The 26,102-nt window shown below is 43.8% G+C and overlaps 1 protein-coding gene across 19 annotated transcripts in view; it reads right to left on the bottom strand.

The window, feature by feature from the left end:
* The window catches only part of LOC146812053 (copine-1-like), a 633,944-nt gene that overhangs the window by 157,503 nt on the left and 450,339 nt on the right, over window positions 1–26,102 (bottom strand). For 8 of the 19 annotated variants that reach the window (XM_085619050.1, XM_085619042.1, XM_085619048.1 and 5 more), the window contains 3 exons: window positions 2,859–2,957; window positions 229–315; window positions 82–141 (listed from right to left, as the gene is read on the bottom strand). In XM_085619050.1, the coding sequence (XP_085475176.1) occupies window positions 82–141; window positions 229–315; window positions 2,859–2,957 (246 nt within the window). Of the gene's footprint in view, window positions 1–81; window positions 142–228; window positions 316–2,858; window positions 2,958–3,015; window positions 3,112–26,102 lie in introns of all 19 variants that reach the window. The other 11 variants (XM_085619045.1, XM_085619053.1, XM_085619046.1 and 8 more) reach the window with 2 other exon arrangements.

The following is a 26,102-nucleotide window of genomic DNA, read 5'->3' as shown; positions in this document are numbered from 1 at the left end:
GCATCTAATAAGCACATCTGGATTGTAAATGCATTGGTTCCACCACATCCAAACATTTTTACCCAACATACACATTCTTACCGTGAAATTTATTTGGCAGCCGCCCATAACAAAATCTAAAAAGGAATATTCAGTTTCAATCTGTAACAGACCAAAAAGCACAAGTTAGAACGTAGTCTAGATGTTGAAATATAGCCAAATAAAGGAGTACCAGAAAACAATCAATACCTTGCAGGATTTCACTCTAACAACTCCTGAATTTTTGTAGCTTTTCTTTTTTTGCTTCTTCTCAGGGTGAATACAGTCAAACTCAACCTGCAAAAAGAAACGTATTTGAGTAAACAAATAAGTGTTACTCTCCAGATGCTACAAACCCAGAGTGACAACCCCAAAACCAAGAATTAGTAAATTCCGGTTAAAAGTGCAACAGTTTTCGTTTGTTCATTCTATGAATTTCATTTTTGCCTTGGACTATTTATGATGCCCCCCTAGCAAGTTTTAGTGGGATTAAACAGCAAGTAAAATTGTTGTGATTCTAAAATGACTGAAATAGTGAATTGGGATATTGATAAGGGCAAGAAATCAAATTAAAATACAATACATTGAAACCATTTGCTCCAGGACAAGCATTGCCTCAAAAGGTAATATGATACCACCAAAAAGTAAAGCACCCAGGATTTATAGAGAGATGGTGGGTAAGTCCTATGGGCCTACTTTGCTACAATCCATTCACTAAGTAACCCTAACTAGCATCTAAAAATATTAATACAAGTGTGAGGAAAGCCTTACATTATATACAAAAACCTGTGGCCCACAAACAAGTGTTGGCTATAGTCATTAAAGGCTGTCCTATTTATGTGAATAGTTATATTCTGATCTATGCCTTTACATAAGATGTGTTTTTGTTGTATAAACATTTTTGTTACTTAAATTAAACATTTAGTTTAAATACTTTATATTTGAAGATATATGCTTTAAAGTTCACAAGCTGTTTAAATATAATGTGCTCCTTTTGCCGCATGTACTAATTAAACTAAAGGACCTATGTGCCAATATCATCTAAATGGGCACGGCAGCATTATCTCTCAAATTCAACAATAATGAGCAATTGGAATATTCCAAAAGACAGAATAACTCAACAGCAAATGTTTTCAATTATGTTTAGCAACTGTAGACAGTCAAAGGACTTAGGAAGACATTTAAGGAGGAAACACTACTGAATAACTAAGTCGGAAAAAAAAAAGGTTGTGTTCCTTTGCAGTATACGATTTAAACACGGAGTAATACTTGCAACAAAATTTGCAGGCCTTCACTGGCAAGTGCATTAACCAGCAGATCACTGCTCTAGCCAAAGACAGACTTTCTAAACAGAGCAATATTTTTAAAATCGCGCCTACGCTTGGCAAATTCAAAGGGAGATCACGCATTGGATTTGAGCATTATTCATTAAATAATGCACCCTTTGAAACATTTTAAGGTTATTGAAAGTCATCAGGGTGTTCTTTTCCTGTGGATTTTTCTGTAAAAAGCAAAAATATCCCTTGACACATATATGTCAAAGATAGGTGCAATATTCAATTTATTAAAGTTAACGGTTCATTGCGTTTGTGCCTTATATCCAACTCTCACAATCTAAGAACGTCTTACTTTTGGGACCAATTATTGGAAATCTTCACACAATTTCTTGTACTATGCATATATGAAACTTAATGAGACTTAGCAGAGGTGACCACTGTTCGAGTGGGTTTCTAAATGAAAGTTACTTTCAGATGGTTGTACGCTGGTGTTTCATTCAAAAAGAAATTCTAAACTAATGAAAGTAAAACCTACACTTCTGTGACTTCTGGCTGTCTGTTAATGAGGATTTACAAAAAATACTTAATATAAATGGTAATTTGTATACTAAAAACCAACAGCAATTTGCAAAGAACACATCAACTAAAGTCTTTAAAAGAAGTTTCATAGAAACCATATATATAACCAGAATTGTGAGCAACTGGAGACTCCATTAGCAATATTATCTTTCTGGTCATTGTACCTTACAAAAAATAAAGACTCTCCAATTGCTCGCAGTTGCATATATTGTGCCTATTTAATTTCTTCTTCTAAAGACTTTAGTTTGTGTTTTAGTTACGTGTTGATGATATTTGGTAATAAGTTACTATTTACAGTAGAGTTTATTTGGGAGAAAAACTATTTAAGTTTTTTGGGATGGGCCATTAAAACACACCGAGCAGCGTTAATAAAGTTAGCTGGGAAGAATTGGTCAGCTACCCGACTCCGTTACCATGGTTAGCGTTGATCCTTTTCGGTCTTACTGCCAAATCTCCTAAGGGTGACAAATGTGTTCCTTTTACTCAGAATAGTCCAATATAAAAGAAGCACCAGTAACTATGAACCCTAGTATAAGCTGAACCGCAGAGTTCTGTTTAAGCAGTCCTTTTTACCTTCATGTGGGCTCCAAAACTCACAAATACAATGTAACATTTTTACAAAAAAGACTGAATTTGCAATACACCACCATCACCGGGCATGCACTGATAACCAAATAATTAAAAGGTTAATATTCCTACAGGTTTAGAGTCTTAAGCCCCTGCCACTGATTATTTAGTTACAGACTCTAGTGGATAATCAGTTAGTGTTTTTTTGAAAGAAGAAAGCAGGTTTAGTATGATGGAACAAGTTAACATGATAACCGATGTAACTATTTTAATTGTGCCCGTTAAGAAATATTCGCAATACAATTAACAGCATGAGCCAAAACAAACATTAGGTGAGCAGAATTTCAAAGAAAGCAGTAATTAGCTATTAATTTGCTTAAATAGATGAAAAGCGAAAAAAAAAAAAAAACAGCTCACCGGCGAGCTTCCACTTGCTTTCTGCAGCTGAGACAAGTTAGTTTCAAATGTGCCTATCAAGTCATGTGACCCATCGCTATCATAATCAGTACAATGCACCTGAAAAAAGACAGCAGGCAACGGAGACATTTAATGGAGGAAAATAACAATAGCTCACCACTTGGTCTTTGGCTTCAAGCAGCTTGACGGTGGTACATGAGAACTCCCCTATCAAATCTGAACTGGTGCTGTCATCCATATCACTAACTGTAACCTGACAGCAGAACAGACACTGAATGTAAGCCCAACAGGAAGTAACTGCAAACAGCGCGCAAGCAAAACACACGTCTAGGAGATGGCTAGTAAACATAAGCGGGTTACATTTAAAATGTTAAATGAAAGTAATATTTGTACGCACAAACCCCTTAAGAGATTTCATAAATATAACACTTTCTGAAGAATATTCAGAACAGGTAGAGAAAAAAAAAAACAGAACATGCATTTGGGTTTAATAGTATGCTTTCTAAACGCACATGTACAATGTTGCATAATATAAATATATACTGGGGATATTTTTCTTATAAAATAAACAATACAGGTTTTACTAGGTCAACTAACATTTTTCTACTCATTACCAGAGACAGAAAATGCCAGGCAAATATTTTCTTTGTCAGGTATCGATCAATTTCATAGGTGCCTTTTAATAAAATTACAGTCTAAAACATGATACATGGCAGCCATTAAATGAGCTTAAAGACAGTGGTATTAAATAATATTTAGCATTAATTCTTTAAATGTCGCGCCTATCAAAGTATTAATTAGACATATTCGGACTTAACGTGTAAACATTCATCATTTTACATCCTACTGCACACATAGGTCAACAGCGCAGTGTGGTCTTAAGTCTGAAAATGTCAGTAAAAGAATGAAACTTACAAAAGTCAACTGACTTGGTGAGGGACTAAGCGAAGTGATGGGTGCTGCACATTCGTGTGCAAATGGCATTATTTAGCTCGGAGGCAGGTAACGATCGTCGCTTTAAAGTCAGAACCACAGGCAAGAAGGGGAAGCGGGAATAGGGCACTCGGAGGTAAGTACTGGTGAGAGTGCAGTTAGAGGAGACCCTGAAAGCCTTTCTACACACAAGTCAATAACTATCCAGGAGGTGCACCCTCTTGGAAAACACTGCTGTTGTACATCTGATATCTGAATTTAGAAACAAAAATGTACATTCAAAATATGGTTTCTTACATGGATATTTTTAATGGCTATCTAAGTGGGGAAAGTTACACGTGGAAGAAGGGTGCTGCTGTGACTGGCAGTTAGTGATGCAAATTAGTCCTGGCTTCAGATCCCGGGAAACCTCAACGAAGATAAGAAAATCACTTTTCCAGGACTGGAGGTGTGTTTAAAGTTTTGAGTAAAGGAGTTCTCGTTTGCTCTGGCCTCCACCCTTAATGTTCAAAGTAGGATAAATATTGCCCGACTTGAGCCAGCCCTCTTGGTGTTCAAGTCTGGGAATCCTGAATAAAACCTTGCTGATGTGACTCAGATCGAGAGTTCACCGGGCTGCATGAAGAATTGTGCTGCCCCCCTCAGGATGAGCCAACCTGATCCCTGGAAGAGAAGGCTGGAGAATCTGTGTGAAGAAGGCCATCAAGGAGCAAATCTGCACAAAAGCCACAAGACTGCTGCAGCCCACAAGAAGCAAGTTCCAAGAGCTGCATCAGCTGGGCCATGGAGCTGTAATGTTGCCAGTCTTACTGGAAAATGAGACTAGACCACCCTCCGCTCATCCCTTGGCTGTATTGGCAAATTAGGTCATCCAGATCCACAATAAAACCTAGAATCAGTCTTCTGTCATGACGTCTATGACATTTAAAGTCATAGTTAAGATTTAAAGTCCAGTTTCCAGTGGGAAGAAACAGGATTCAGTGGAAGACCATACTACGGACACATTGTGGCTGTAACCATTAAAGTAAAAGACATGGGAGTAAAAAATGTAGGTACTATCCGGGCCTCCAATGTGGGTGCTGGCCCACTACATAAAACATCAGTCCTTTTGAATAATATTGAAACCAGTTGGACAATAAATGCATTTCTGGACTCATGTGAATAGAACTGTGTCCTACCCAGACACTATTAGTCAGACCCCTTGTTAACAGAGTAAAACTGGATTTTGGAACTGCACCAGTGACTTCACTGCAGTGGGTGTCCTTGTTGCTCGCGTGGTGGGTTTTTGGGTTTATAGAGTTTTATGGGTTACTGTTTTGGGGTGCTGAAACTTCAGCAGCTAAGGCATCGGCACACTGAACTGTACAGCCTGGTACCGAATGATGGACAGCACAGGAGCTTGTTCCAGATGCTCTCAATTTGTAATAATAGCACAAACCTGAATCCCTGGTGTTGAAAGACCTTGCAAGAATCAGATTCAACTACTTTAAAATAACCGAGAGTTGATAAGTACATAACCCCAATGCTTACCCCCCCTCCCACCAGAGATTTATATAGCGCAAACTTGACCCGAAGGTATCGAGTATCAGAGCGCTTTACAAGAGCACCAGTTGTGTTACGCAAGAACACATTCATTTTTGTTAGGCACGGGAAGAGTAAGAGATTTGCCCAGAATCTCAGGATGTTGAGTGTCGTTGCCAAGACTCGAAGACAGTTCCCCAGATTGGAGGTCGACTGCCCTAGCAGTTAGGCCACATCCTCTCCCCAAGTTGGAGTTGAAAATATATTTGTGGCTTTATCTTCAGCCCTCTAGGTACCAGCATATTCTGGTTTTGTTTGCCAATTCCAAATGGTCCGTTTACCTACTTGTAAATAAATTATTTGCTAAAGTTATAACCATGACAGAGCTTTGAAGTTACTGAGTGTGAAATTTACTACATCTGGAGTTCTAATACCATTCTCATTTTATTGGAAGCCATGACTACACATCCTCGAGAGCCCCAATGGAGTAACTTGGTTATCTAAAGGGAATGCAATAATGAATGAATGAATGAATGAATGAATGAATGAATGAAATAAGCTTTATTTCGATAAAAGCATATCTTAAAAGCGTGTACATTTATGGCATAAACAAATATATAAAATCACAGGACTAGTCATAAAACTGTGACATCACCAGATTTCCAAAGCAGACAAAAGATAAAAAGTACATATAAACAGAATAAATAAGACAGCTTCTTAAAAAGGAATACAAGCAAACAATATGACAAAAAGGACTGCTTATGTGTGGACTACTAGGGCTTTTGATCTTATGAGCCAAGACCACCTCAGGAACTTGGATAATGCGCAAACATACAGGGGTCGTGTATCTGATTTAAGAATGCGCAAAGCTATGAGATGGTCTCTTGTGCCCAGGTCTCTACACAAAGGTTTGAGCCAATAGGTCCTTGGGTTTTTATATTCAGGACATGCAAATAAAACATGTGCAATTGACTCAACTCGAGTCTCACAGTGAGGGCAAAATGGTGATGTCTGGAAAGGTGGCTTCCAGCGTGCGGTTAGTTCACGCACTGGAAGTGTACCAACCCTAAATTTAAAATAGAGGGCCCGATCGAAAGGCTTCTGAATAATATCAAGATAGGGCTCATAGCGCACTTCATCTTTAAGCCTTAAAAACTCAATGGTGCTTCTACCACCATAAGGATTAGAATTCCTCTTTGCAGTGACCCAACTCCAGTACAATTTCTTCAATTCAGCTTTCGGGGGTGAGGTTCAATTCACCCAGGCATCTTTGAGACCTAGGTCATAAAGCAAGGTCTTAACATCTTTCAGCCATTTGATTTTGTTCCAACCACACAGACAATATTTCAGTCAGTCCCTCTGCATACTTGGCTAGCTCAGGGGTTCGCCAAAGCCGGGCCCATAGGAGAAGGGGGCGGACTTTTGCCAAGTCTTTCATCGTGTGGCACCCCAAGTCCATTAACAGAGGCACTACTGGAGTGCTCTGGGGTAATGCCATCAGTTCCTTGTAGAAACTTCAATCAGCCTTGGCAAGCTCGTCAATGTTATTCAGGCCCCATAGTTCGGCGCCATAAAGTGCCGAGCTCACGCCTTTTGCTTTGTATATCTCTAGGGAATGCAATAATGTTGTGGCCCCAGGACGCTCAGGTAAATCCCATTACTGCCCCGGACCCAATTAAAAATCTCACCTTTAACAAAATACATCACAAATTCTTTATTACAATCCTTATTTTATAAGGATGTGCTGGGCAATACTTCCACACATCTTTCCAATTCAGTGAAGAAAAACCAAACGCCCTACCCAAGGCTAAGATTCACCAACACAAAAGTGTCTTTGAATGGCCTCACCCTCCACATTTGCAGACTTAAAATCTTTTTCTATAGTAATGTAACGCAGAGTTGGTAGTGTGCTTTATATCAAACCAACAGAAAGCATGGAAAACTTGAGAGCACAGACCAATAACTGATTAAAACATTAGAAGCAGGAAAACATTGACGGATTCAACATTTACTCATGATGAAAATGGAAAACTTGAGATTTTATTGGTTTATAGAAGGGTTGATCTGGTTCCATTGTTCAACTATAAATGATTGAGTCACAGGCTTCTTAGGGAGGTTAGTGTCGGTGTTACCCATGCTCAATAATCAATATCTTCCCTCCTACAGCCAAGCCCAGTGTTTCTCTTTGCAGGAAATCAAGTACTGTATTAAACAGCGAAAGAATTTCACTACGCATTCAATACTGTATAAATACCCAGTTCATGGGAGCGAGTGCTACTGGGGAATATGTCTCCCCTTTTATGATTCAGAGTTTGAAGTAGGATATTGGGGCAGCTCGTCCACCCCCCCCCCCCCCCCACTTAGGGTTTGTATCGGTCTCTCATCAAGTTCGTAGAAGCAGTGCAGGACTGCATTCGACCCTCACACAGCAGCAGGCTCTCACTGGCATAAGGAAGCCTCCTGGAGCTAGATGGCAGCCGGCCATGCAGCACAAGCTGACGGGGGCCCTCTTCCAGGGCAATTTTTGATATCGGCAGCAATTCTTCGTCACGGCGGAGGCCAGGCTCTATCTTGAGTCACAGCGCCTCACGGCAATGACCTCTAATCTTTAAGAGATTGCCCCCGCAGCATCCCTCGAGTCACAATCTTCAGGACTGGTCGGGATCCAATGACACTTGACAGTGCAGGTGTTTCACAGTCCACTTGAGGAGCACATGGGCAGCCACCAAGCGCTTATCCTGGCTTCAGTTGGGCCTACCACGGTGACACAGTAATCCGGGAGGATCTATAATTCAGCACACTTGCTAAGCGAGTGTCGGAGGACCCCACACCAAGGCCAATGACCGCAGTCCTCCCTTCAGCGATCTGGAAATTCTGCAGGGTTGCGGATTCCTTCCTTTCAGCATCTTCAAAAGAAACAGTCAACCTATTTTTCCAACTACAACCCCCAAGAGCAGATATCAACAGTAATCAGTTAGTGTCCACCCCATCAAAGACAGCACCACCACCTCCTTTCTTTCCTCACTGCTCAGCAGCCACTTAAGTGCTCTCAGCATTAGCCATTAGAATAAAGGTTATGAATGTCGTTGTTAGGCTTTCATTACCTATAGTGCCACTGATAAGCTGAGTGGTGCTGTGTGCTTCACCTCCTGAAAGGCCTGGCTTCCTTGCGGGTGCATTACTTCCTCAGATGTGGAGGGACGCCTACACCGAAACTAGTTGTGAGGTAGGGCTCCCTCTTTCTACTGTGCTAGTCATTCTCTATCTTCCTCTGCGTGTGGGCACAATTGGGTGACAACTGTCTCACACAGTAGGCTTCAGTGTCAAAGCACAGCCCAAGATGGACTACAAGGAGATAGCTACATTCCGATATTACAAGTGGAGCTAAACCTACACCACATACACGCTCTAACTGCGCCACAGACTTGAAGACAAGATCTACTATCGGAGGTCAGGGAAGAGGTGGTTTATTTCCCTATTGGGGAAAACCTTTCATAGGCCTTGGACTCTGGTCTGCGTACGTATCCACCTAACATTGCCCTTACTCTAACCATTTCAACAGGCTCTCGTGATATGTAACAATGAGAAAGGAGTTGTAACAAACAATCATTTGCTTTAAAGAGACAAGAGGAGTTTGGAAAATAAAATAAAGGCCAGCATTGTGCCCGAGAGGCATGTTGTAAACAATCCAAGCAGAGCAATCAATCTAAGCTGGAAATCCCAGCAAGACCAGGAAATCAACTGTTCCTGCACCCTAAAAACACTTACAAAACCAAAGCTTGTATTATAGCGAAACCAAAAGGGAATATGCTACTTACCAGTATGCATCTGTTCTTGGCATGTAGAGCTGCAGATCTATACACTGTGCATAGATCGCCATCTGGTGTTGGGCCCGGATGTTTGCAGTTTGTTTTTCTTCTTGGACAATGATTGGAAGTCACGAGTTCGGTGACTCCTCCTTCGGTCCGTACTGCGCATGGGCTTCGGCTCCATCCTCAGATTGTTTTTCGCCAGCAGGGAAAAGATGGAGCGTAGTGATAATAGTAAAGAAACCCATGTGTGTTTTATCTAAATAGGATAGACTGGAACGGATACAGGTAGCCGGGGAGGTGGGTGGGCGTGTATAGATCTGCAGCTCTACATGCCAAGAACAGATGCATACTGGTAAGTAGCATATTCCGTTCGAGGCATTTGAGCTGCAGATTATACACTGTGCATAGATTATATAGCAGTACCCAACCCTAGCGGCGACCACCGGTATCCGTTGCAGTGGTTTGAAACAGTGTCTTTAGTACAGCCTGGCCCACACTAGCTTGTTGTTTGGAGTGCACGTCTACACAGTAATGTTTTGTGAAGGTGTGCGGTGTTGACCATGTGGCTGCTTTGCAGATGTCATCCAAGGGTATGTTCCCTAGAAAAGCCATAGAAGCCCCTATCTTTCTTGTAGAGTGGGCTTTAGGTGGAACAGATAATGTTCTTTTTGCTTTGTGATAGCAAATTTGTATGCACTTTACAATCCACCTAGCTATCCCCGATTTTGAGATGGGGTTGCCTTTATGAGGTGGAGAGAACGAGACAAACAACTGTTTAGTCTTTCTGAAAGATTGCATTCTTTGTATGTAGTAAAGTAAAGCCCTTTTAACATCAAGTGTATGTAGAGCCCTTTCCGCAACAGATTGAGGTTGCGAGAAAAAAACCGGTAATTCCACCGATTGATTGAGATGGAAGGGGGAAATGACCTTGGGCAGAAATTTTGGATTTGTGCGAAGCATCACCTTACTGTGATGTATCTGTAGAAAGGGTTCTTGTATAGTGAACGCTTGTATTTCACTAACCCTTCTAAGGGAAGTGATAGCTACGAGAAAAGCTGTTTTCCAAGTAAGGAACTGCAGCTCACATTTATGCATTGGTTCGAAAGGCGGTCCCATTAGCCTTGTAAGAACTACGTTTAGATTCCACACAGGTGAGGGTGGTGCCCTGGGCGGAATTACTCTTTTAAGGCCTTCCATGAAAGCTTTAATAGCAGGCACTCTGAAAAGTGATAAATGCTGTCTGTTTTGCAGGTAAGCAGCAATTGCTGCTAGGTGTAAACGGATGGATGAGTATGCCAGGTTACACCTTTGTAGATGGAGCAGGTAGCATATGATGTGCTGTATGGATACATCTAAAGGGTTGATTGTATTGTTACGGCAGTAAACAACAAATCTCTTCCACTTTGCGGCATAGCATGCTCGAGTGGTAGGACGTCTGGCTTCCCTGATAATGTTCATGCAATCAGGGGGAAGGTTAAGGTATCCAAATTCTAAGATTTCAGGAGCCAGATCGCAAGGTTGAGCTGAGCTGGGTCCGGGTGCCTGATTTCTCCATGGTTCTGGGTTAGGAGGAATGGGGACAGGTGCAGTTTTTGGTGTGGTACCACTGAGAGCTGTAGTAGTGTGGTGTACCACGGCTGCCTAGCCCATGTTGGAGCTACCAGAATGAGTGTGAGGGAGTGCTGTTGTAGCTTCCTTACCACTAATGGAATTAGCGGGAGAGGTGGAAAGGCGTATGCAAATTTGCCTGACCAGTTCATCCATATCGCATTGCCTTTGGACAATGGGTGTGGGTATCTGGCGGCGAAGCTTGGGCATTTTTTGTTTTCGTGGGTGGCGAAGAGGTCTATCTGAGGATGCCCCCACTTGTGAAAGAATGGGTGAAGAACTTGTGGATGCAGTTCCCATTCGTGCATTTGCTGCGTTTGTCTGCAGAGCAGATCTGCCATGGTGTTTTGTATCCCTGGGACGTGTTGTGCCAGGAGAAAGACTTTTTGTGGGATTGCCCATCTCCATATGCTCTGTGCTAACCGGGAGAGCTGTGGAGAGTGTGTCCCCCCTTGTTTTTGAATGTAGTACATTGCAGTCATATTGTCTGTGCGAATGAGGACTGCTTTGGCTGAGATTTGTTTCTGAAATGATTTCAGGGTTAGAAAGATCGCCAATAACTCCAGATGGTTTATGTGGAGTAACTTTTGTTGTGGCGTCCATATACCTTGCACTGTGAGGTGTAATAGATGCGCTCCCCAGCCGGAGAGCGATGCGTCCGTTGTTAGAATTACCTGAGGAACCGGGTCCCGGAACGGTCGCCCTTTGGAAAGGTTTGTGGTGTTCCACCACTGCAGAGAGCGATGGGTGCGACCGTCCACCAACACCAGATCCGTTAGTTGCCCCTGGGCCTGGTTCCACTGGCGTGCTAGGCACTCTTGGAGTGGACGCATGTGGAGTCTTGCATGAGGAACTATGAAGATGCAAGATGCCATCATCCCTATTAGCTTCATAAACACTCTTGCTGGGAGAGAGTGCTGAAGAATGAATCTTTGGTGCAAGGCTTGTATGCTTGCGATTCTGGCTGAATTGGGATAGGCTATAGCTTTTGAGGTGTCTATAGTGGCACCGAGGTATTGCTTTGTGTGTGACGGTAACAGCTGGGACTTTTGGTGGTTCACCGTGAAACCTAGCTGGTGGAGTAGTTGGATGGTAGTGTTTGTATGTTGCACACATTGGTTGTAAGACGTGGCTTTTATTAGCCAGTCGTCCAAGTAAAGGAAGACGTGAATGTGTTGTCTTCTGAGGTGTGCTGCCACTACTGCTAGGCATTTGGTAAACACTCTTGGTGCGGTTGTGACCCCGAAGGGAAGAACCTTGAACTGATAATGTTGGCCGTCCACTACAAATCTGAGGTACTTTCTGTGAGAAGGGTGTATTGGAATATGAAAGTATGCGTCTTTCAAGTCCAGTGTAGTGAGAAAGTCGTTCTGGCAGAGGAGTGGGAGAACTTGTTGGAGAGTTACCATGTGAAAATGGTCTGAATGTACGTATGCATTTAGAGGCCGGAGGTCTAGAATGGGCCGTAGAGTCTTGTCTCTTTTTGGTATCAGAAAGTACAGAGAACAGACCCCTACATTTTGTTGATTGATGGGGACCTGCTCTATAGCTTGTTTTTGCAGGAGGGAGACTACCTCTTGTTTCAGCAGTGTGGTATGTTCTTGTGACATTGTACGGTGCCTGGGTGGAATATTTGGGGGGGTGGATGTTAGTTCGAGACAGTACCCTGACCGAATAATTTGGGTCACCCATTTGATGTTATGGTCTCCCAGGTTTGAAAGAAGTCTTGTAGTCTGCCTCCGACTGCAGTGGAATGGTCTGGGGGGAGCGGGGGAAAGTCATTGTGTGGGCGGTGTGGCAGAACGGGCGGTGTTGGTTTTGCCCCTGCCTTTATTATTGTTTCCTCTATATCCACCTCTTTGATAGCCCTTTGTGAAGGTAGTCTGAGGAGGGGACTTGTAGGACGTAGAGGCGTTATCGGTAGAGTAACCCCTGCCAGTGCCTCGAAAGGAGGAGCGGCGAAAAGGAGTGTGGGACTGTAATGCTCCCATAGACTTCGCCGTATCTGTATCTTTTTTCATTTTTTCCAGGGCTTCGTCTACTTTTGGGCCAAATAAGTGTTGTTGGTCAAAAGGGTGGTTCAGTATAGATGCTTGGACCTCCGGCTTAAAGCCTGAGATTCTGAGCCAGGCGTGGCGGCGAAGCAGAACACTGGTGTTTATAGCCCTGGAAGCTGTGTCTGCTGCGTCAAGTGCACATTTAATAGAGGTGTTGGTAATGATCTTTCCCTCTTGTATTAGTTCATGAGCCCTATTTTTATATTTTTCTGGGAGATGTTGCATGATAGTCTCCAGCTCATCATAGTGCGCTCTATCGTACCGTGCCAACAGCGCTTGCGTGTTGGCGATGCGCCACATATTGGCAGCTTGCGAAGCAGTGCGTTTGCCTGACGCATCTAGGAGCTTGGACTCCTTATCGGGTGGTGGAGCCTCACCCGATGACTGAGAATTGGACCGCTTCCTAGCTGTGGATACCACTAATGAGTCTAAGGGCGCAGGTCCTTTAATATAGGCAGGATCTGTGGGGGCTGCGCCTTATATTTTTTCTCTATTCTGGGGTTTAAGACCCTAGCCCTGACTGGGTCTTTGAAAACCTCTGCCGCATTTTGGTCACCCCTTTAAGCATGGGTAGTATGGCAGTAGATTTATCTGCGATGTCAAAAGTGTCAAGTAGGAAGTCTTCCTCAACTGGATCACTGTGTAACTCCACCCCATGATAATGTGCCGCCCGTTGTAACAAGTGGTGGAACCCCAGGGAGTCCTCTGGTGGAGATGGCCTGGATGGATAAAGATCATCCTGAGGCACATCTGGGACGTCTGGATTATGATAATCCTCCCATGGGTCTGGTGGTCCCGGATGGGTGGGGTCCTGTGGGGCATCTGTTGGATCATAGTATGGATCCCCTTGGTCATCAGGGTCTGGAGATGGGGTTGGAGAGCGATGAGGCAAGGGTGGAGAAGGTGGAGGCGGAGGTGGAGGAGGTGGAGGCGGTGGGGAGGGTACTCTGAAAGGGGATGTGGCAGAGTCCTTCCGTTTTGGCGGTGGAGGAGGAGCTGGCTTGTCTAAATGTCTTTTCTTTGAAGACAAAGTCAAATGTCCAGTCTTTGGATCCTTTGATAAAGTCTTTTGTCGAGGATCTGGCGTGAATAGCTCCTCCGGCACCGATTGATCTGTCGGTGCCGATGTTTTCGGGGCCGACGGCTTCTTTGGTTTATCTGTGCCATGCTTTTTCGGGGCCTCCGATTTTTTGTTTGTTGCCGAGGCAGGCTTCGGCACGGGAGTTTCGGCGCCAAGGGATTTATGTTTGGTCGGCACCGAGAGGCCAGGTTTCGACACCGATGGCTTCGGAACGGAGCTTGGTGTGGTTTTCTTCGGTGCCGAAGAGTGTTTTTCGGCGCCGCTAGTAGGCTGGCTCGAGCCCGAGCCTCCGGGAGACTTATGATGCCTCTTCACCGGGCCCGAAGGTGGGGTGATGGAAGTGGTATGTTTGGTTTTGCCTAGGCCCGGAGGCGAAGGTGTAACCGGAGTCTCTTTCGGTATGGGCGCGGGAGTGGGAGGGGGTAGAGTACTCACGACCCTCTGCGCCGGTGTGATCTCCTCCACATCGGAGTCGTCGGCCTCGGAAGCGCTGACGAGGTCGTCTTCCTGTTCGGTGTGCTGCTGTCCCGAAGCTCCGATGTCTTCTCCGAAGATGTCAGGTGGAGCCGAGGTCGAGGAGTGCGCCATGGTGCGTCGAGCTCGTCGATCCCGAATAGTCTTTTTCGCTCGAAAAGACTTGCAGGCGGGGCAGTCTCGGGCCTCGTGTTCGGGAGAGAGGCAGAGGTTGCACACCTGATGTAGATCGGTGTGGGGAAATTTAGACCCACATTTAGGGCACTTCTTAAAGGGAGTCCTTTCCATCGGCCGAGACCGGAGTCGAGATAGGCACGAAGGCCGCTGCCTGGAATCGAGGAAGTGCCGAAGAGAGAGATAAAGAAGATGTTTTTCTGAAAAGTCTCGATGGATGAGGATTTTTCGTCGAAGGTCGAACTGGAAAGGTTCGCAGCCGGAGCACGAAGTATTACATCCGAGCCCGATGGCGGAAAAAAACAATCTGAGGATGGAGCCGAAGCCCATGCTCAGTACGGACCGAAGGAGGAGTCAAACTCGTGACTTCCAAACATTGTCCAAGAAGAAAAACAAACTGCAAACATCCGGGCCCAACACCAGATGGCGATCTATGCACAGTGTATAATCTGCAGCTCATATGCCTCGAACATGAGGGAATCGAAAAATTCGGAAGCTATAAAAAAAACCAAAAAAAAACACAGCCCAATCATACCTAGAAACTTGTCTCAAACAAGGACAGCCAAGGAGAAGATAATGCCAGACCACCAGGTAGGCCTAGCTTTATGACAATGCAAGCAATTAATCTGAATGGCAACGGACAGCCATGGTCATTCGGGAACTAACTGGTGACTGGCGCGCAGTGCGGCACATAGAAGATGGCACAAAAAATCTAAACTGCTACCCATGGTTTTAAGCCAATTTACAATAATGAATTTGTTTTCTGCGGCGGAACTTCTACCCAATCAGATTTTAAAGTACTATTGAAAAAGGTAGGAATCAGGGAAAAGAGTAGGAAAGGGCACAGCACACAGGGTGAGCACCAATGCCTAGCCCTGCTAGAGGTTTGCAGAAGTGTGCCTAAGGTAAACTAGGCCACTCTTGGATGACAGCTGGAAACATAAGACTAGCATCCACAATGGTGTCTTTCCACAGAGGTATCTTTTTTATTAATATAAACAAGTTACTTACCTTTGGTAATGCTAGTTCTGGTGGATACTCTAACCGCAGATTCCTCACCTTGTGAATATCGCCAAGAGGCAGATCAGATCTGGAGATTTGTTTTTCCAGCATTGCGCTTGTGCACCAGCAGGTGAGGTTGTATGGCTCCACATCGACACAGTCCCACCCTGGTAGAAACACCAGAGCCACACACAAGCACCACCCCTCCACGGACATCTGTTTGGTCCTTGATTTTGTCTGAATTGTTGGACGAGGAGGTTGGCAAGTAATCAGATTGTGTGCAGATCTCTAAATTGGGACCTTTTTATAGCTGGAGAAAAGAGTCCATTTCACATAATACGAAGTGAGGAATCTGCAGAGTATCCACCAGAAAGAACGTTATTGAAGGTAGCTAAATTGTTCTTCTGATGACTAGATCTAAACCCAGATTCCTTAACTTGTGAATAGATACTAAAGCAGTGCCACCAAAGGTGGTCAGTGTCGAATGGCTAAGAACAAGAAAACCTGTAGGGCATAACGATCAAAGGGCCCTTCCCGCCAGACCTGGTTCTCAATGCAGTACTGCTTTGTGAATGAGTGGAATGACACGGACGTCAGGGGTCTGAGAGATGAACAGGAGAGGCACTCAGTGTGTCAGTGTAATGGTAGAACCTTGGCTCTGATAAATGAGCCCTCACATCCTGAGGGCTGTTTCTTGGCCAATGCGTAGCACATTTTAATACAGAGGTCTATTCACCTCGATATTTTTCCTTTTCTGCACTGCCTTACCCTTCTTTGCCACAAAGAACACCACAAACAGTGGATCATCCACCCGAAGGTCCTTGGTATGATCGATTTAAAAGCTCAAAGCTCTTTTGGGGTTAAGCAATGGAGCCTCTCCTCCTCTTTCAAGGGGTTAGGTGGAGCAAAGTAAGTTGGAAGGGTGATGGATTGTCCAACATGAAAAGGCATCACAACCTTCAGCTACCCAAGTCCATAACATTTTTGTCCGGTAAAAGGTGGTGTACGGCGAATAAACGGACAGAGCTTGTAACTCACAAGCTGAAGTTATCGCTATGAGAAAGACTGTTTTGAAAGTCAGTAGATGCAAAGGACTGCTCTGCATCAGCTCAAATTGGGTACGCATAAGGAAAGATCTAAATTAAGATCCCACTGCATCATCACAAAAGGCCACAGGGTATTTAATTAAGGGTTGTTTGTCCAATAAATGTAAAACGGCAGAACAGGACAACCAATAATCTTTAACAGTGCCCACGGCAAGTCCTTGCTGGGCTAAAGACAGCACAAAAACCAAAACATCAGCTAACTTTGTAATGAGTCTATATATATTGTGGAAGCACACCAGGCCAAAACTCTATTGCAGGGTCTGGTGTAAACCGTATTCATAGATGGACGCAAGGCTGCTAGAACGACATACACTACTTTGGGCAGGAGGTCAAAGCCAGTCAACTGTTGCCACCCAATCACCAAGCATGGAGGTGTAGACTGTGCAGGACCATGCCCTGCTGCTGTGACAGAAGAGCCTTCTGTACTAGCAGCCTGAATGGAGGAATGATGCCCATGCCCAGATACCACACTCACCCGGCCCAATCCTGAGCCCCTAGGATGACTTAGGCCCAGTTGTTTCGGTTCTTCCTCAGAACTCAGGGCAGGAGAGTCAAAGGTGGGAATGCACAAAGGAGTCCTGAGCTCCACTTTAGGTCAAAGAGGTTCTTTGGGACCTCTGGCACACGAAAGTGTTGACATTGTGCATCCTCAGAAGTGGTGAATAGACTGAGCCAGTTATCTCCCTGTTGTTCAAAGATGCCCAGCTCCACCAATGGGTGTAGCTGTCATTTGAAATCCGCTTATGGCACTGGCTGAGTTTGTGCAACTTCGAATTTAAAGATCCTGCCATCTGGTTAATGATCAGGGAAATGCCCTGATCGAGCCAGGTGCAAAAGGTTCAGGGCCTCCTGGCGCAGGGCCCAGGACCCCACTCCACCATGCTTTTTGCAGTACCACATAGCAGTGGTGTTGTTCATAAGGACCTAAGCCAGCCTCTATTTGATGGATCGTAGAAAGGCCTTCAACGCCAAAAGAATGGCCCACAACTCTATAGTATTGATGTGGATGAGGGTTTTAGCCAAATAACTGAGTCCTCTGAACTCCACCTTACCCAGATGACCTCCCCAAACCAACTGCGACGTGTCCGTCTCCACCATCAGGTCTGGGTGGGGTAGGGAAAGGGGTCTTTCTGCTGGTCAAAATGCTGTTGAGCAGCTACCATTGCAGGTCTTTTGCAGTCTCCTCTGAATCCTGGATGTTCACTTGGTGCTGAGCCCACAGACTTCAGATTCCACTGCAGAAAACGCTTTCGCTATCTGGTGTAGTCGACAAGTAGGATGCAGGAGTCAAAGGAGTCTTAGAATGACGCTCACTGAAACCCAGGACCGAGGCTGAAACAGCAGGATCATAATGCACACAATGTCGATGAGTCCTGGACAATGTCCTGAACTCATTAAACAAGAGAGAAGGCTCAAAATGTCACCATATCCAGGATGGGCCCAATGACAGGAGCCTCCTGGAGGAGTCAGGTATGACTTTGGCACATTGATGGAGACATCTATCCATAGTATAGTAGAAACATTTTAATGGGAAGGCTTTTGCTCAGTTTCTCTCACTGGAATACCAATTTAGGTAAAATAAAAAGGTTACAGTGCAGCTCCTAGCTGAAAAACGTTAGCTTTGATGGTAAGAAACACACATGCACATGGTAAGAAACACACATGCAACCCTGCATTTCAATAGGGAAAAATGAAGAAAAAGAATACTTGCCAAACTAAAGTGCTCTACGGCTAGGTTTGCCTCACAGTCCTTTCAGAATCGTGCTGACTGGATCCTAGAACAGTTCTACTACTTTGAGACTTTGTCTTAGAAATCTGCTTACTGTCGGACTTCGCTTGACATCTTTTAAGTCCCTTCAGCAAATCCAACTGTTTCTCATGGTGGAGGGTCTGAAAAGTGGACTTTACATCCTGAAACTCCTGCAGGACTGAGTGGGAAAAACAGCGCTCTCTGCCAACCGGTGCCTAAAAGTAGCAATGCTTGGTGAATGTGCATTTGATAGAGGGGTCCATTCCGAACATTGGCCCTCCTTTATTTGCGCTGAAAAAGAATCGGAGTATCAGACAACAAATTACAAGCGTCTCTATAACATCAAAAAAATCTGGTACCCTACGCAGAATGCTCAACTTACCAGCTGTACAAGGACATCACAAATGTGGCACCTGCTCAGTGTGAAATTCCACCATGCTCTCTTTACAGATGGCCAAAGACATTGGCGCCATAATGATTTTACAAACTGTAAAACTAAAAAACTTAATATACGCTATCATTTGTCCCTGCAAAAAAAACATAGGTAAAACCAGCCAAGAAGTGCGACACCGGATCATCCAACACCGGTCCAGACTGAAGAATAAAATCCTCACTGCCCCATTGGTTGACCACTTTGTGACCTTGAAACATACAGAAAGTGATTTCAAATGGACTGTTTTATCTGTTATAAAAACCAACTTGAGAAGTGGAGACCCGGAGGCGCTTTTATCTCAAAAAGAAGCATTCCTGATTTTGAAATTGGACACAACTCTCTGTGGACTGAACGAGATGTCTGAAGTTGCCAAACTGTAGTGTCCTGAAGAATGGGCTTAAGCCACGCTGCAATATTTTACCACAAGTTCCACCATGCACTCTGCCTCATTAAGCATGCCATTCCAGTCCGGGTCTTGTCAATTTAACTGCTCTTGGCCCGCCATTTTCCCTCCATGTCACAAGGGAATTGGTGTGGCGTCTTGAACCGAACGAATCTACAAGTTCCATACATAAGGCAAGTGCTACGCGACACTTTTGAACTGTGCTTAAGACCTTCAAAAAATGTACAGAAGGGGCCTCGGAACAGCGTAGGCTGAACACCGGCTTCACGTGCTCAAAGCATATGCCAGACACAACGTTCCGTGTGTGTATAAAAAAGCGCTGCAAATTCTGCCTTTCTGTCTCCCATTGCAGATCCACGGGCATTTCAAATCTGGATAAAAAATGCGATTCTTTGAAGTCCCAGCCAGCTACTCTGTGGATTGAATGTATATAGAAGATAAGGTTGGTGCCACTTTTCAAGTTTCCTGAGAAAAGTATACCCTCGCATTTCAATGCATTAATGCATCTTTAAACTTAGCGGACAGCATCTTTATATGCAACACTTGGTCTGTTTCCCCACAGATTTGATTGAATGTGACGCATACCGGCTTTCACAAAAGCATACGTGCTATAAACTGAATCCTAGCGCATGACTTGAGCAGTTAAGGTAGGAAGTAGCCACCTTTCTTTCATAGTTTCTGCCATTTTCCTGTATTCCATTCCTGATTAATTCATTTTTGAATCTCTGTAGCCGCTTCAATATATTCCGAAGAATACCTTCTATGTCACTACAACATTCCTGATTTATTTGGCGCCACCAGCAGGTACCGATTTTAATAAAAGGTTTCGAACAGCCATATGTAGCCTCTAAATAGGGTGGTTTAATTTACACGTTGTTTGTGTTATTGTTTTTTAGAGTTCAAGACCAAGTCCTAGTCCTGAGGAGAACCCCCCAGCAAGTTGGGGTTCGAAACGCGTTGGCTCCAGGGAATGGGTTAACCTACTACAGGGCGTGTCTTCAGGGAATTAATGAAAATAGATGTTCCCCGCCTAGACAACAACCGTTGATATTGTGTAACCCTATTTCTCATGTCGCAGGCAGGACAAGAGGTAAAGGCCTTGTTGCAAAAACATGATAGTGTCTGCCTAGTGCTTTTCTTAAAACAAGGACTGGTCAATTTGTATTTGTTATTAATTTTTATGTATGTTCACTTCATGTTTCAATATTTTTTTGTATTATGTTCTTTCACAAATGGATTGTTTTGCAATGTGTTCAAGTTTGCTTTAAATGTTTATTCAATGTGCACTTAAATGTTTTGTTGCCCATTTCATGACATGATTAAATAGTAGAATTTTGTCTTTAAAAGGGTAAAAGTTAAGTGAAATAAATCAGACTTTAGAACGTTTGGCCTAAGGTCTTAACTATTCATTAGATTGGTAGCAGCAGTATGTCTGGACACACTGTTTCCTACTATTGTAGCGGTCCAGTCCAGACAGTTAGGGACCCAAGCCTTGCTCGTTTATAAAGTCAATTTAAAGAAGGGACATTTCTATGACTTATCATTGTCTGAAGCCAGATAGGAGGGTATCAATAAGGTTGTTTGTCTGGATATGATGAAAAAGATTTTAAGAGACGCAGCTTTCTAACACCTTTCTTAAGAAGGGAAGTGCTGAGATCATTTTAAAGTGTTTCCGGCCAATGGTGCCACCTGTGAGCTGCTTTAGGAGGAGCTAGACCTGGCCAATTCTCAAACTATCAGGAAAACCATTTTGCTCCAGAGAGAATTTTGCCAGGGAAGTTTAGTTTGGTAGTAGCAGCTAGGCCATTTCCCTGCTCAAGCTCCCAGGCAAAGTGTCAGAGAGATGGTTGGAAGATTTGCCCTTAGTTATGGTTTCAAGTAGCACCGTCCCAAAGAAAGTTAAAGTGTGAACAAGTCCATAGGGCCCTGCAGTTCAGCATGAAGTCATTGGGGTTGTCAGTTATTGGGGGAAGTTAAAGGTCAATAGTGTCTACTTTCTCTGCAAAGAGATGCACACATACTTCCCATTTGGAAGGTGGGGCGTAGGCTATGCTAGTTGAGGAATTGCTTTAGAATTGTTTGATGGTATAAAAATAGTGGAGGATGACCTCTGGCGATGTCATGAGGTCATATTCTGCTCTGAGGAGTTCCAATTTATAGTTTCTTCACGCAGTCCTGAGACAAGCCCTATTAGATAGAGGGTGTTTGATGCCAATTTTTCAGAAGATGTCTCAAGTGCTTTCATTTCAGAATATAGATCCTTCGAGAATCAGGTGAAAGGAGATTTAGGAGTTTTCCTCTTGCTTCTCAGTGGAGCACAATAATTAATCAGGTTTCCCTCCAATTACTCCATTTCGTATGTTGCATTAAAATATCCCTGGTAGCAAGGGGTAGTAAGGTTCACATTGGCTTTTTTACCAAGAGGGCGGTGGTTAATGTTTTTGGTGTCATGGAATCATTAATTTCTATTTAAATTGGCCTGAAATCTTCTGGCAGAAACAGTACACAATGGCAAATACAGACACAGGAAGTGCAGGTAGAAGAAGCATACACAAAAGAGAAGTGTGCAACTAAATTTGTTGCTGCATAGATTAAAGACACTTGCCAACTGCACAGCCTAGCAACCAGACAAACTGGCTTAATTATTGTGTCCCATCATCTCAACGTGCAGGAATCTGATGCCTGACTTAAAGTCCTAAAAATCCAGCAAATGTGTCAATACCGCAAAAATACATCAGGCATTTTTCCCCACTACAGCTGCTTAGTCGTAACATTGCCACATTCAAAACCTTTTCCTTTCATTCGGCTGCCACTGAAGTAGAATCCACACTATTCTATTTCCTCTAAATTTCCTCTCAACATAGCAAAGACTCGTCTTGAGCAATCTTCCTCGCCTCAAGTATGAGGAGCTGGATTTCATGGCATTGAGCTACTTTGCAACTACTAAATAAATCTCGTTCTCCCAACATGTTTACTTTGAGAAGAGCTCTGTGTTTTTCATTTTAAAAAAGTCAGTTGATGGTGCTGCATTTTAACTTGTTTGTATAATAAATATACTAAGTAGCTGTAACAAAGCAGTGATATGCTCAGCTCGGGCTACTCCAGCGATGCTCGCTGTGAATGTCAGGTGGAAAGCCATTAAAAAATGCCATGCTGTAAGTGGCAGATGTGGATGGGGATGATTTTTTAAAAAGGAAAAAGGCCACATTGGCTCACCAGTCCCTAGTACTGAAGCGGACTCCTTTTTCTGCAGATATACACATTCACCACAAGCAGAAGGCAACGGAGGAAGTGGGCTCATCCATTGCTTCATACTGAATATTGTGGTGGTGCCAAAATGTGAATGATGCTACAATGACTCACTACCTCTGACGATGTAGGTTTTAACAAATTATTTTACGGGGTAGGACAAAATGTCTTACCTAACACCAGACCTAAAAAATGTTGGGAGTTTTTGAGCGCTTAAATCAAAATATGCATTAATAATATTATGTAGAGCAAATAATCTACACTTAAATTAACATGTATATACGGACTGTGAGACATTGCAATTGAAACAAAATTGCTATGACATCAAATGGTGTGTATAGTTTTATATGAGTCATAGATGTATTCATCCTTATTGCAATAAGTAGGGGTTCAATGACTAAGAGGAAGAATAGTGGTGATAAGGAGAAACCCTGTCTAGTTCCTAGTGTTAGGTGTATTTTATTGGGGAGGTGTCCATTGACTCATATGTAAGCTGAGGGTTGGGTATACAAGGCAAAAGATAATTGGTAAGAAAGGACTAGGAAACCTTACTGACTGCCTCCTCTGAGTTCAAGGCAATGGCTAACGTGGGGAAGGAAAGTTTTGGCTTTTCGATTACATGGCAAAAATGCCCAATATTATCTGATGCAAGTCTGCCTTTAACAAAGCCAGTTAGGAACGGAGGATCAGCCTCGGAAGAACCTTCTCTAATCTGAGCGTAAGGATTTTCTTGAATATTTTACAGTGTACATTAAATAAGGATATGGGTCTGTAATTTTTAACCTCTACAGGATCTTTCCCATCTATGTGTATGACTGAAATTATTGCTTAAGAGGCTTAACCTAAGATTTCTCCAGACTCACCTTACACCTCTGGACCCCCAAAAAGGGGTAATTTACCCCAAAAAAGAAAACATACGAACGAGGCATTCACCCATGTAATAGAATTTGGTAGCCCTCGCGCTACAAGAGATGCTGGTGCTCATGGCAGCAAAATAGAGAGATCCCAATATCTTGGGGCTGACAGAAGAGGTGCCCATAGCAGCATTATAGAACGGGGTACCCCTTACGGGACAAATTATTTCAGTGACAATTCCTTCCAATTTAACAAAGTACAGATTATGAGAACATGAACGAGTTTATTTTCGATCCCCAAGATACCCTTGAGGATCTTGATGAGGACTTAGACCATCCTTCCACCTCATCTTTTACTGTTAAAGACCGCTTCGGTGGTGAAATGTTCAATCCTAACGCCATTCTCGCAGCACCGAATGGTGGCCCATGGATCATGTGGGTAAATACCTGTCCCAGTGGGTGAGGAAACCACTGGATAGAGCACGGGTACTCATAGTACGGCCCGCGGGCCGCCTGCGGCCCGGCAAGCCTTCCCTGGCGGCCCGCGGACCTTGCAGACGTCCTTCCTGTGCAAGCACCGCCGGTTACAGCAGCGCGGACCGGGCGGGCGTTTCTTTTAAAGGCCAAGTCACTTGTTAATGAGGCTTTGTTCTATTTACCTCTTCTTAGCGCCCCTGCATCTCCCCTCTGAATGAGGGGAGATGCAGGGGCGCTAAGAAGAGATGAAATACAACAAAGCCTCATTAACAAGTGACTTGGCCTTTAAAAGACCTGTGAAGTACTTGGGTGCGGCGGCGGTTTGGATTCCAGGGAAGCTGACTCAGCGTGCGCCGTAGAACTGCTGTGATATCTGAGACCGACTATGTTGAATCAGTGAAACCGTGGAAGTCAACCTTTTATTTAGTGCTGCGAGAAGCCAGCCCGATATTTATCATGAATAACTGTACATCTACGTGTGAAAAACAGTATTATTAGAGTTAAAAGTAATGCCTTCGCTTTGCTGACAAAAAGAGCTAAATGATCGAGTTTATAGCCTGGTGAATGTATTTGTTCATGTAACTTGGGTTCTTTGGCTACAACGGTTAACATTTTTTAAAGTAGTATTTCTATTGTTAAAATAAAGTAAATCATTGCTATTTTAACGTTTTTACGGTTTAAGCAGTGTGCTCGCATTTGCTTATTTCTTGGCCGTGAGTGATCCTCGAATTTACTACGTATTAGACTATTTTTTTCACAAGACTTTGAATGTAAGACGTGCCAAGTGTTAGGATTTCGTTTAACATTGTTTTTTGTATTTGCATCACTGTATATTTTCTATTGTCAAAATGACACTTTCATCTTATAGTGTGATCTAAATATTGTGATATAATGAAATGGATTCGATTAAATGTTTTAATCTCCAAAATGAATCACAACTGAGTTAGTGAGTGCAGTTGTCCTCCATCTAAAATGGGATTACATAGCATCTATGGGTACTGATGCATTCCCAAAGGGAATTTTCCAAAGAGAATGGGTGTAACTCCAGACCAGTAGTTATTTTGTAGAAAAAACAGGAGGAGGGGGTCCAAAGTATATGACTGCTGATGGCATTGCCACATGAGAAAGTTCTGAATACCAATGCTCTCTGCTTTGGGATCTGGGCACGCTGCCTCTGCCAGTATGTGAGATCTGTAGGTGTGTGCACACAACCCCTTCCAAAATGTGAAATCTATGTACACAGCATGCAAGCCCTGAGATCTGTGACTGGCTGTGAGATGTATGTCGACAGTCCCTATCAGACTGTTAGATTTATGTACACTACACACCCTTACCAGATTCTGCGAACTGTGCCTGACCGTGAGTTGTGTGCACACAGTCCCACCTATGCTTTGAGATCTGTGCCTGGCTGTGAGATATGTGCACACATCCAGCAATGCGCTGAGATATGTTCCTGACTCTGAGGCATGTGTATGCAGCCCAGCCATGCGGTGAAATCTGTGCCTGGCCGTGAAGCCCGTGTATGCAGCCCCAGCCATGCGGGGGCATCCGTGCCTGACTGTGAGATGTGTGCACAAAGCCCCAGGAATGCGCTGATATCTGTGCCTGACTGAGATGTGTGCACACAGCCCAAGTAATGCGCTGAGATCAGTGCCTGGCTGTGAGGCCCGTGCATGCAGCCCCTGCCAGGTGCTGCCAGTCTGCAGATTCCGGTGTACCTAAAAGTGACACTACCTACTGAAGGAGGAGGGGCGCTAGGATGAGGGAGTCTGTAATGCTCAGATTGTGGTCATTAAAGCAGTGTCATAGCCAGTGTATCATGACCCCTATTGCAAGGAAGGCGGTGGGCCCCCTATGTTCTCTGTTTGAACTGTAATATACAGCAATATTCATGGTTCCGTCGACCTTTGAAGCTGGAGCGGCTGAACCTGCTGCACAAATGGAAGCTCCACCCCTGAATTAAAGAAGGATGCTTAGCAGAAAGAGAGTGGCATGAGAGGTAAGATGGTGGAGAAAGGGAGAGGGGAAAGGAGAGGGAAAGAAGAGGATAAGGAGAGCGGAAGATGGAGAAACACAATTGGGATGGGCTGAGGGAGGTTTTGGGAGGAGATATGATATAACAAGCATTTGCAAGGCAATAGGTCTCGCATTTACGCAAGTTTGAGCTATTGACATTGCAAATAACAAAGCCTTTTATTTTTGTTTTAGTTTTTAAAACCGAAATAAAAGGCATTGTCGTTTACAGTGCCAATAGCTAAAACTCTCGTAAATGCGAGACCTATTGCATTGCGAAGGAGTCTGCTGCAGGGG

Source organism: Triturus cristatus, chromosome 7 (genome assembly GCF_964204655.1).
Source record: "Triturus cristatus chromosome 7, aTriCri1.1, whole genome shotgun sequence".
Lineage (NCBI taxonomy): Eukaryota > Metazoa > Chordata > Amphibia > Caudata > Salamandridae > Triturus > Triturus cristatus.
The sequence above is the reverse complement of the archived record's forward strand: the minus strand, read 5'-3'. Positions and strand labels throughout refer to the sequence as shown.